The following is a 12,497-nucleotide window of genomic DNA, read 5'->3' on the forward strand; positions in this document are numbered from 1 at the left end:
AAATGTAATTTTATGTTAAATTATAAGTAAGCTTATACTATTAATTTTTTATAATTATAATTGTTATATTGTTGAAGTTTATAGATGAAAAGAAATATTTAAGACTATCATCTGTTCTGATAATAAAATTTGCCCTTAAACAAATCAATTTTCAAAAACTTACTTTTTCCAATGTTATACAATAAAAAGATTTGAGAAATCTTTTTATTAAAACTGCACTGTTCATTATTATATTAAAGTATTTTCTTAAAAAATTATTTAATTTTTTTTAAGGAATCTTTTTTAAAATAAAATTAAACAACACACTGGATTAATCCCCACATAGATCCAAATTTGAGTCAACAGGATATAGGTAATGCTAGGGCGTACACCGTAGTTGACGCGGCAGGGCATGGTCTGGCCCAGCTGAAAAATTGGCAAGGGCTCTGGACGCATGGAAGGTGTCTGGATGCAAGCAAGCTAGTCCAGAAACCTGAAAACAACAATGCAAAATATGAGGAGGGAAAAATATTGATCAGGTGAGAGTGGCGACGCTCAATCTTGGTACGATGTGTGCCAGGCGCGAATTTGTTGCAGCGGCCCTGTGGAGGCGATGCATCGACATTTGCGATATTTAATGGAAAATAGAACAGGCTAATTCATATACAAATTAGTTACATACATGTTTTTGTATAAAAATATATTTATAATATGTACTTAAACAATATAATTTAGTCTGAAGGTCAAATTATATTGTTTCTTTATTTAAATAATCAGTAGCTTCCTCTACCCTAAATAATTCTAATCTTATAGAATTTCTACTTGTAACTTTAATTCTTATAATTTGACATTTATAATGCTTATAATATATTAGTTGAAGAGTTGACAGAGTTAATAATAATTATAATTATCAAGTTTTCTTTACATCAACTGATTTTTCTTAATATCAGTCTCTTTTGCTGTGTATTTTCTATTTGAAATATCTTTTAAATTGGATGACTAATTAACAAAGATTGGAAATTGTGTCATGGAATATGGAGTTTTGTTTTTGTTTACATATCAGAAAGATGAAGGAGGAAAAATATTAATTGAACACTTCATGCATATCTATACCAGTAAATGGAATAGTTTTATGTTATCACATTTATAGACTAGTAACAAAAAGAGAGCAGCAGCATCAGCTAAATGGCAAGATTAATTTACATTTATATTGGCCCAATATTCATATCATATGTTAGTGCCAGCCACAATAATCTAGAGAGATTCAGAACATTGTTTTGGTAAATCTGAATTGTGATAAAATATTTTAAAGAAAGTTTTGATTGTGTTGAATCTTATGGTTTTCTGATTTATTTTATATTATTGTTTTTTTAATGAAATTTGTATCTGTAATAATAATAATGATTATGATTTTATATATTTTTTTCTTTAGATCTCAATTCCTACAATAGTATCACCAAACTACCTCTTATCTTCCATCACTACCATTACTACTGAAAGTTATGCCGAAGAATTTCATAGAACAATAGTTCAAGGTGCTCGAGGCAGAGATATTCATAATATACAGTTATATAAGCCAGAAGGTAGCAGTTTGGGCTTTAGTGTTGTCGGATTAAGAGCTGAAGATTGTGGAGAACTTGGTATATTTGTTCAAGAAATACAAGCTACGGGAATAGCTGGAAGGTATGCTTTAATAAAACATATAATAAGTTTTTAAGTACTTTATTTTCTGATATTTATTTTTATATTAAAATTCTGATCTTAATGCATTTTTAAAAATAACAAGAGCCATTAACATATGTTTGCCCTTCATAAATTCAGCTTTTAAAATTTTTAAAAGTTGAAATATGGAAAAAACAATGTGCAATTAAGGATATTCAAATAAAAACTTGTTTGTTTTTTAAAATGAAATATAAATAATAACAAAACAATTTGAAAATATTAGAATTAACTTCACCATCAATTTATTGGCATCTTGTTGAATAGTAAGTTTCACTTTTAATAAAAAAATTGTTAGTTTAAAGCTGTTTTTCCAAAGATGTAAGATGAGTTTTTTGTAATTTTTATAGACTTTCAACAAATGCAACAGTAAAAAGTTTTAGTTGTATAGATTAAAGAATAATCCAAAAATTATTTTAGGAATGGTGTCTGTCACTTTCAATCCATAATATAGATGCAAGATACATTCCTTTTGTTACTGCTTTATTTCTCATGTTTTTTTTTTATCTTTCTCAAATACAATGAGTTGAATATAGTTTTCTTAGTATAGTGTAAAATTTCTTGAATATACTAGTTGTCTTAACATTTTTGACTTAGTATTTATATTAATCTGTGCTACATATAAATTTCCATTTCTTCTAATTTTTTATATAGTTGCCTGTTTCTTATATATGTAGTTTCTAGAATCACTAATATAATTTATTTACTATGCTGAACTGTATGCTGTAGTTGTTTATTTTTGTATGTTTTTATTGCTTATTTACTTTCTTGTTTATTTTAGTTTGCTGATATCATTCTGTATATCAGTTTTATCATTTTACAGTTGGATGTGCTTATTGCAATTACTTTAGTACTTTCCTATACTAATTATAACAACTGACTGAATAAATATGTGTAATCCTGACATTGAAAACAAGTCTATAACTTAATGTATAACACACAACAACATTATAAGCTTTTTATATTAAATGAACTTTTGACTACTTTATTTAAGCCTAGTTTAGACAGATATTTGAATAGAATGAGTGGCAAAAACTTAGTGTTCTAGATATTTTCTTTTGAAATATAACTTTTAAAATTAAAAAATGCTCTTTTTAAATATTTAAAAATATATATACAAAAATATAACACAATATGAATAAAACAAATAATACTGTGTTTTTGTGGAATGTCTGGCATGTTGCATAAAATGGGGGGCCAGCATGCCAGAAACTCCAGAGTTACCAGCATGCCAGTGAAATTGCAACTAAAATATAAAATTAATCAGACCTAGTAAAACTAGTTGTTAATTAAACCTTAAAGAAAACATTCTTCCAAGTACAATAAAATAACATTGTAATTTGACTGACTTAAAATTGGGAAGAAAGTTTTTGTTTACAAGACACACAATTAACTTATTAACATCTGAGAACTATTTGAATATATATAACACAAGTTCTTGGAAACAAAGAACCTTTTGTAATCAAACAATTTTCAATTTGTGCATTTGAATACTTTAATCTTTACTTGGAATCAATTTGAATTAATTTGGATTAAGCCTAGTAATAAAATTTTTTTATGTAGACTTTGTAAAAGTGATTTTACTATTAAAAATGAATCAAATTGTGTGACATATATCTGATGTAGTTTAAAGATAAAACAGATAAAAATATTAAACCTGTTTAAAACAGAAACCTACCAAAATGGAAAAATATCTAGTACCATGCAATTTTTGTTTATTGTATAATAGTATAATAGTTTTTGTAGTCTATCACATGCCAGTCCAACACATCTAACAATCTAACACTCTATAGGGTGGTGCACATGAAATTTTCATCTTACGCTTTCAATGTAACCTATGTGACAGAGACTGATGTACAGTACAGTACATGTATACTGTCAGTTACTAGTTGTTCATTGCTTATGAGGTTGGCAAAACAGTCACAATCTGTAATTAATATGATAGTCTAATTTGTGAACCAAGTATTTTTTTTTTTTTTACTGTACAGTACTGTACATAATACAAAATCCAGTAATATATGATCTGATATATGTTGGATTAAAGAGATTCTACTGTATTTTTGTTAAATTTATAAGGCCTGATTTAATTATAATAGTTTATGGTAAATCAGCTAAACTAATGTTTGAGCAGTTTGATATTCAGCAATACTTCTAATACAGGAAAAAAGTTATATGTTGGAACAATGATTGGATTATATGATTTGATGATTTTGGTGGTCTAATGAAAATAACAGATGACTCTTGTCTCCAATTTTGATTAATTCTATTTTCTGCTTGTCTATTTTGTTATCTGGAGATAGGACAAAATGTGAGGTTTTTTGTAGGGTTTGTTTTTAATATGTTCCTTCTGTGTTCTTGCAGTCTTGTTCACAGTGATCTTAAAAGTGGCTCTGGAAAAAGTATGATAGAAAAAATATGATAGAAATTTTTGATTACTGATATTATGCTATCAAAAATAATTTTATTGGAATTTGTAGTTTTGTTTTGTTTTTTCAATCAATAGCCTGACATTTGCCACAGTATATTAAAAATTTGAACAACAGATTTCACAAATTGTTTTCATACATTAAATTTTTTGAAGTAAAATATGTATTCATATAAATGTAACTTTATACTGACTGATTATTTTATGCTTTTCTCCTTATAATTTTATAGTTTGTCACATGAATAATTTACAGCAGTTTTCATAAAATATTAAATTTTTATGTAGTTTTAATATCTTCTTATTTAAAAATGTTTTCAGAAAATTTTTTAAATCTTCTGTTGTTAATCATCATATATGAAATGACATTTTACAAAAATATCATGTGTTTATTTTTAACTCCTACATCATTAAGACAAGTTATAAAACTAATTTTAAACTCTTAACTCTGGAATTTCTCTTGAGTATGTTTGAGGTGAATTTAGTTTTTAAGTGCTTTTTTTTAAAACAGAATATGAAGTATTTTTAGATTTATCATTTATTATTATAACAACAAATTTGACATTCAATAACTATGAAGTTAGTGACAAAATTAAGTTTCTGATTCTTTTTAAATATGAATATTTTATATTACAATCCAATAGTTGATCCAGAAGTTATTATTCAATTTGAATAGTTATTATTTATACAATAACAACTATTTCAAAACAATAATTAATATTTGTGTTCTTATTAACTCTAATTCATTGTTAAAAAAATCCAAAGTTTAATAGTTAATTTTCTGTTTAAATTTGTAAATTGATTACATTAATTGCCGGTAATTGTTATATGATATAAGAGTATTACATTTTGATTGTTTTATTAAGTTTTCTAATTATAATCGGTAAAAAAAAAATTTTTTTTAAATGATATTTTATTTTTGTTAACTTAATAAAATAAAGTTATTTAACTTAAATAAAAGTAAATAAAAGTTATTTAAGTTTTCCATATCATTTTCATTGATTGTTCATCAGGCATTTTCTAATTTGTCAGTTGCATTCAAATGTAACTGTTTCAGTTTTGCATCTTTATTACTTCATAATTTTTTAATGTTTGTTTATATTATTTAGAAATTAGAGGAGAATAAAAATAGGAAAATAGAGATTAAAATGAATTATTTAGAATAAAATTTAGAAATTTTTATTTTTTAGCCTGAAAAAAAATGAATAAATTTCTTACTTAATATATGATTTATCTTAAAAAAAAATAAAATTTTTATGCTATACTATTTTATTAATACTTCCTTTTAAACTTTGTTTTAGTAAAATCCAATTAGTTATTGACATAATTAACTTTCTGGTTATAAATTCCAAACAAATTTATAGAATTTCCTGTTCAGTCAGTCACATTTTCCTGCTTCATTTAAATCTTATATAGTTCATTATATTTCACATATAAAAATTTATTTTTGATTAAAATATTTTTTAAATTGAAATATATGATATGATGATGAGTTAAAAAGATATACAGTATTTATATATAATCCTTATTAATGTTGTTGAAATAACCATCATTATAATTTGCAAAGCTCTAGTCTTGCAGTTTTTTTGAATTTCGATTACAGTAGAACAAAATTGAACCAAATCTGAGATAATGTGGGACTGATGCTACTTGGAAAACTGAAATATTCAATAAAAGAGACATCCATGAGCATTTTGGATTAAAACTTATGAATATAAAAGATTTTTATAGTATTGCATCATATATAAAAAATGCTGATATAGAAAATATTTAGATATTTTTTATATTATCATTTAATATACAGCTAATACACATGATAGTTTTAAGAATAAAAATGTGCACTATTGTAATTATGTTTTTAATAGGAATGGGCTGTCTTACATTGAAGTTAAATAATAAACAGAGAATAAATCATTTTGGTAATACATGTTATTGTTTGAAACATTTTAAAAAAAGTTTTAGACTATTTTGTTCCATAGTATTTCCTTCCTTCTGTTCTACAACAAGGATTCTTGCAGCAATGTTCTGCAGTCACTTCAGCATCAGCTTGAGAAAAAGAACACAGTATATTGTTCTTTTTCTCAAATGTTTTTTTAAACTTTAAATTTTGTATTTTCTATTTTGCTTTGTGTTTTGCAACTGAAGAAGATCCATTAAGCTGCATAAAAACATTTTTGAGTTCTACTGGGGTACAGTCGAAAATGTTACTTTTCCATTAGAGTGTTATTACTGGACTCTTAAGGTTCTCGAGTGTAAAGTATACATTCCAGTAGTTGTGTAAGAAGTTGTTTTAATGTATTTTTGAGTTCATTAAATTTTAATTGCTGGAATGATATAAGGTATTGTTTTTTGTTTTTAAATATATTTACATAGTTGAATACATTGACAAAAATAATTGGTTATACTGATTTCAAAAATTATTAGCTATTTAAACTACTTTGAAATTTGTGAAACTAGTTTTTAAACATACTGTATTTACTCAATTCTAAGAAGCACCTTTATATCCAGTAGTATGAAATAAAGATGTGTCTTAGTATTAAAGAGCCAAAACAATTTGTCGGAAGTCATTGTGAGTAGACATTACACCAGTAATAGATACACTAGTAATAGACATTTTTGTCTATACTGTTCAACAGTCACATCAGTTCAAATGGACATCATAATGCAGCATTGAAAGAAAGGTTATCATGCACATTTATGCAAAAGACTGTGGAAAGTGTCAAATATTACCTATTTTGTGACATTTGCATTATTTATAATTTATTGATACTTAAGAAAACTTAATAAAATTAATGATGTAAAATTTTCCTCTTCATAGAAATTAAAATTTGATTGCAATGTGTCTTAGAATTAACAAAATATAATAATATGAGCAAAAGAAAATGAATTTTAGAAATAAAACAGAATGATGATATAAATTAATATTTAAAAATTAATTAACTAATCTGCAAATACCATACTAAAATAAGACAATTGAATGTAAGATGCATTTTAATTTCTGTATGCTTGTTTGTAGATTTTTCTTTTCTGTTTTGATAAAATAGACAACTTGAAACCAAATTTGTATCAACAGAACTGATTCTGTTCACATAAATTTGTTTGATATTTATTGCCCAGTAAAGTAAGTTATATATCACTCTTTTCTGGTGTTGAAATTGGAAACCTCTTCCCTTTCTATGTTAGGCTATTATGAATCAATACTGGATTCAATGCTCATATCTTTCCACACACAATCATCCTTGGTGTTGTTTGAAGCATCAAAAATGCAACATTTCTTTAAAGAGCACTGCACAACTTTTCTGAAATTTTAATTTAAGTAGTTATGACATAATTGTAATATAATAGAGAGATTGAGCTAGGATGAACTCTTAAATATAAACTATTTCTCTAATCTTGCAATGAATTAGTGAAAGAGAAGTGAGACATACATCACTAAGGTTGCTAATTATGACATATTTCATTGAATCTAAGGTGCACCCTATTTTCAGAGATACTAAAATCTGGGGAAAAAAAGTAAATATGATAATTAGAGAATAAATATACTAAACTAAATAACAATTTAATTTTAAATTATTATTTTAAAATAATAGTAATATTAAATATATTATCATGACTTATTTTAAATTAAGAAATAAAAGTTGCAATGAATGATTATTTTTGTAGATTTGTTTTTGTTTTATATTCAGAAATTTTAATGTAATATTTTACATAAAGTTTAAACAATTGAAGTTTTATTAATAAGAGTTATACATGGATCCTGAACTTTTAGTTTATTTAGAATTTCAATGAATCGGATATTAAAAAGCTGTTATTGTCAGAATATTGTTATCTTATATAATGATTTAAACATTGAAGTATATAAACCATTATGTGAGATAAAATTTTGTTTATTATTGTTTTAAGATTGATTATAGTGGTTTTTCTCCTCAACATTTTTATTATGTGTTGGAAGCTATGTATTAAAATTAAGGTGCATCCCATAATCATAAAGACAGTCATTTTAATTAGAAAAGTATTAAAATTACATATTTGATCAACGAAATGAGTTTTTAAATTTTTATTTCAGGGCTCTATAAAAAAAAATGACAAAAAAACTGATATTCTATAAAGTAAATTCCTGTAGTAAAAAATTTTATTTATCAACATTCAATGGTTTGTATGTCCCAAAAGTATAAAGGCCATGATTATTATTTCTGTCCAAATAAAAAAATTACTTATTTGAAGTAGATGCATAAATATTTGTATTGGTGTAGTGATTAATTTATGTATTTTTGTTGATTGGAGGATATTTGTTTTTGAAAAAGCACAAATAACTGTTTGGAAAGCTGGAAGAAAGTTAAATAGAACAATTGTCAGACATTTGGACAGATCTACTACCATAGTTGACAATTTTGTGTTAAAAATTAAAATATAGCACCAAAAATCAACAAGGCCATCAAAGTTATCAGCAAGACAGAAACTTATAATTATTAACCCTTTCAGTATTTTTAAAGATTTTGAAAAACCTTCATCATAAGAAAAGAAAGAACCAGCATAAAATTAGAACATTGAAATGAGTGAAAGAAATAATGTTCTAGACTACCAAATAGGAATAAGTTGTGTTTAGTGATGAAAAAAGTTTAACTTGGTTGACAGTTGGTAATACTATTGGCATGATCTAAGAAGAGCAAATGTATTGTAAGAGGCAGCAAGGAGGTGATAATGTTATGGTTTGAGCAGGGTTTGGATTATTAGGTAAAACTAATGTTGCCTTAGTTAGTGGTAAAATGAATGCTGCTGTTTATCAGACCTTGCTTGAAAATCATCATCTTTCATTTGGTGAAAAAATTGGAAGACTCTTCTGGATCTTTCAACATTTCACTGAGCATTTGAGTGGGTTTTAGATAATGGTGTGCAAGTTATGGATTGGCCAACATTGCCTCCTGACTTGTCTCTATTGAAAATCTATGAGAAAAAATTGCCAAAGTCTGTATACAACATTTTGATTTTGTTTTCCAATGTTATTGATTTAAAAAGTGCCATTGTTACTTGACAGGAAAAAATTGACTAGAAATATTGTTGAGATATAATTTTGAAGTTACCAGATAATTTTTTAAAAGTATGAGTAATTAATAACACAGATAACTTTATTGGTTATTAAAATACAATGCCTTTATAATTTCGGGACAATCAAATTTACTATATTCATAAAAATTTTGCTTTTTGATGATTTTTTTTAATGAATCTTTTAATTAAATGTTTATTTTTTAAATGGCATCATATATATATATATATATAATATATAAATCATTTTCATTGATTGATTGTAAATAATAATATAAATGCATAAACAGTGCACTCAGTAGAAAGATACAGGAATCTTACTTCACTACCTAATGCGTGCTGAGAAAAACTTGAAGATAGCCTATGATGATAGGTTGAAAATGTTTATTTACTAAAAAATTTTTCTCAGCAAGCATTAGTTGGTGAAGTAAGATTGTTAATAATTTAAACTTTTAAGAGACTGCCTTTATAATTATGGAATATAGCTTATATGATACTCACTAAAATAAAATATATTAGTGATTAATAAAAATCACTAACATACTTTATTTTAGTGAGTAACCAAATTACACCAGTATAAAATGAGAACAATTTCATTGTTGTTTTTTGAAATAATTTAGATGTATACAGTATAAAGATTAGTATGATTTATAGCATAGGAGAATTTTTTTAGATGAGAGATTCAGTTGGCATTTCAATGATATTTTGAATTTCCTATCACATTGAAATCACTTCTGAATTATGTTGCTTAAATTATAGTTTGTAGAATGCAGATTAACATTTAAAATTGTGAATTTTTTAATTTGTAATATAACTATAATTTTTCAATTTATATTATAAAACTATAATATAATGAACTGGTAAAAATGTATAAACCTTAAATAATAAAATATTTTATTCTATCATAATAAGATATAATGATTTTTGGTTGTTAAAATATATTTTTCCCCCCTTCTTCCTATGTTATGTTGCAATAGTTTGTATATTGATTTCCCCTATATTTTTTATTTTGTGTGAAATATTGCATGACAATCAAGATAACATCGTTTATTCACTTCATGACATACTCCAATTTAATTTTTTCTTTGCCATTTATTACCTGAAAATAATCAATATTGAAGAAAGCATATATTTTTAATCAACAATTCAAAAATTTTCCAAAAACAAGAATATAAGTCAAGATAAAAATGTAAAAAATCATAAATTAGAATATATTTTTTATGTATTTGTGTCAATAATTTAATTGATATGGCTATAGGAATGTTTCTTTAACAGTAATACTTATTTTTCCTTTACTTATATTACTTATTTTAAAAACCATTTCATCTCGTTTTTATATTTTTTAAGCAATGAGATTTTATAAGGGAATAATTTTTAGAAATTAACTGGTAAGCAAATTATAACAAATCAGTATAATAGAATCATATATAAGCTAGTTTTATTGAAAACAATATATTTTATTAATTATATTAATAATAATCTTTATATATATTTTAATTAACAGAAGGCAATTTATTAAAATGAGAAGTAATATAATTTTTTTGTATTAATTAAATTTTCTAAAAATGAAATGCTTTCAATTGTCATATTTTTATTATAGAATAAATTTCAAAATTTATTATAGTTATTTGTAGAATGATTATATTGTATAATACCTTTATTAATTAAATTTTTTGTTCTAAATTTAATTTAGAAACATTTATGGTGACACATTAGATTTGAAAACCTAATAGTAATCCTTTTATTTACAACAGACAGATTTTAATTATACTATCTGGATATTATTTATTGTAGACATCTTACAGGGAAAAGTAGATAATGAAAATTTATTGGTACAAGAATTGTGCTGTAATAAATCAATAGTTTTCCTTTCATCTAGCATAGTAATAATAAAATATTTTTCAATATTTAATATATTTTTAATACAATTTTAATCTCACTGGAGTTAAATACATTTTACTTATGAAAATTTTAATTTTTTTTTTTTTTTTTTTTGAGGTTCAGGAGAATTACTTTCTATCATTCTACAAATTTTTATTATTTGATGATGATCAGCTTCTGTTTATCAGAGTAATATGCTGTAGGCAATGTTGAATGTATGGTTTAATTTATCTGATAGGAATATGTATTGTACCTTAATAAAGTTGGCTGATCTTTCATCTTACATGAAAATAGAATAACTATCAATTTCGTCTTTTAGCATTAAAAAGAATTCAAATGGAATTTATTTCGCCTGTCATTCAGTCAGATCAATAATCTTAGATGATAAAGAAGTTCAGTATTTATTCTTAAAATATATTATATTGAATTTTTTAAAATTCAAATTGATTTTCTTCTGCGCATATTCATTTGTTTCATATTTATTATAGTGTGCAGTTTCAGGTAGAAACTGTTTTTAAATTACTTGTAGTTTTATAATATAGATCATGTATTGTAGTTCTACAAATAAATGTGAAGAAAAAATATCTGTTCCTGTCTTGTTAGTGTATTTGTAATTTGTTTTACAGTTTTACAGTATATTATATACAGTTTTTTAAAAATAATATGATAAATGTAAGAACTGTAATGCAAATATTAATTTTTGGAAGTTTTTTTTTAAATATTTATAAATCGTATGTGTATATAATAGAAAATAATTGATCAAACAGGCTAGCATTACAATGCGTGAACATACTTTGTGAACTAGCTGTGTTCAGAGTGAAATCTTTTAAAAATATTAGAATATTCACAAAAATACTAAGAATATTGTATTTTGTGAATAATTATTTCTCAAATTTTGAAAGTAATTACAAAAAACTTTACGAAATTCCCTTGTAAAGGAGTAAAGTTAAGAAAGATGAGATGAATAGCATTTATGTGAAAATATTTCGAGATTTTATTCGGTATGAATGCGATTCAAAATTCTAATGACAGTGACATCGAACTAATTGGCAAGTCGTATTCTGATCGAATTGAATATTTAACAGGCTGTGTCTAGTATTGAATAAAAATTAAAATATTTTTGTAATATGAAAGATGGTGTTATAAATGTAAATTTCTTTAATTTTTCTTGTGCCAGTACCATAAAATAATTAACAATTTAAAAAATTACAGCCTTTGTAGCATTTTTATTTTACGATTTAATTCCGTTTTTTACTTAAAAAAATTAAAACTTTCCTACAATCAAGTATTGGTAAGAATGGACAATAACATGGGCAAACACTTAAAATTTATAGACATCAATTGATATCGATTTCGTCTTTTATTACCATTAAGGGAAATCTCTATCGTCGGAGATGTGAATTTTATATACATCAATATTACATAAATATATGTAGAATTTATTTATTTATAA

General features: G+C 24.5%; 1 protein-coding gene across 1 annotated transcript in view; it reads left to right on the forward strand.

Annotated features, from left to right (window-relative positions):
- Nucleotides 1-12,497, forward strand: part of LOC136984324 (multiple PDZ domain protein-like) — a 120,908-nt gene that overhangs the window by 21,202 nt on the left and 87,209 nt on the right. Inside the window, exon 5 of the mRNA XM_067281257.1 lies at nt 1,412-1,662. Within this exon, the coding sequence (XP_067137358.1) occupies nt 1,412-1,662 (251 nt within the window). The remainder of the gene's footprint in view (nt 1-1,411; nt 1,663-12,497) is intronic.

The sequence above is a fragment of the Centruroides vittatus genome, unplaced genomic scaffold, assembly GCF_030686945.1.
Source record: "Centruroides vittatus isolate TY-2023 unplaced genomic scaffold, ASM3068694v2 contig_913, whole genome shotgun sequence".
Taxonomy (NCBI): Eukaryota; Metazoa; Arthropoda; class Arachnida; order Scorpiones; family Buthidae; genus Centruroides; species Centruroides vittatus.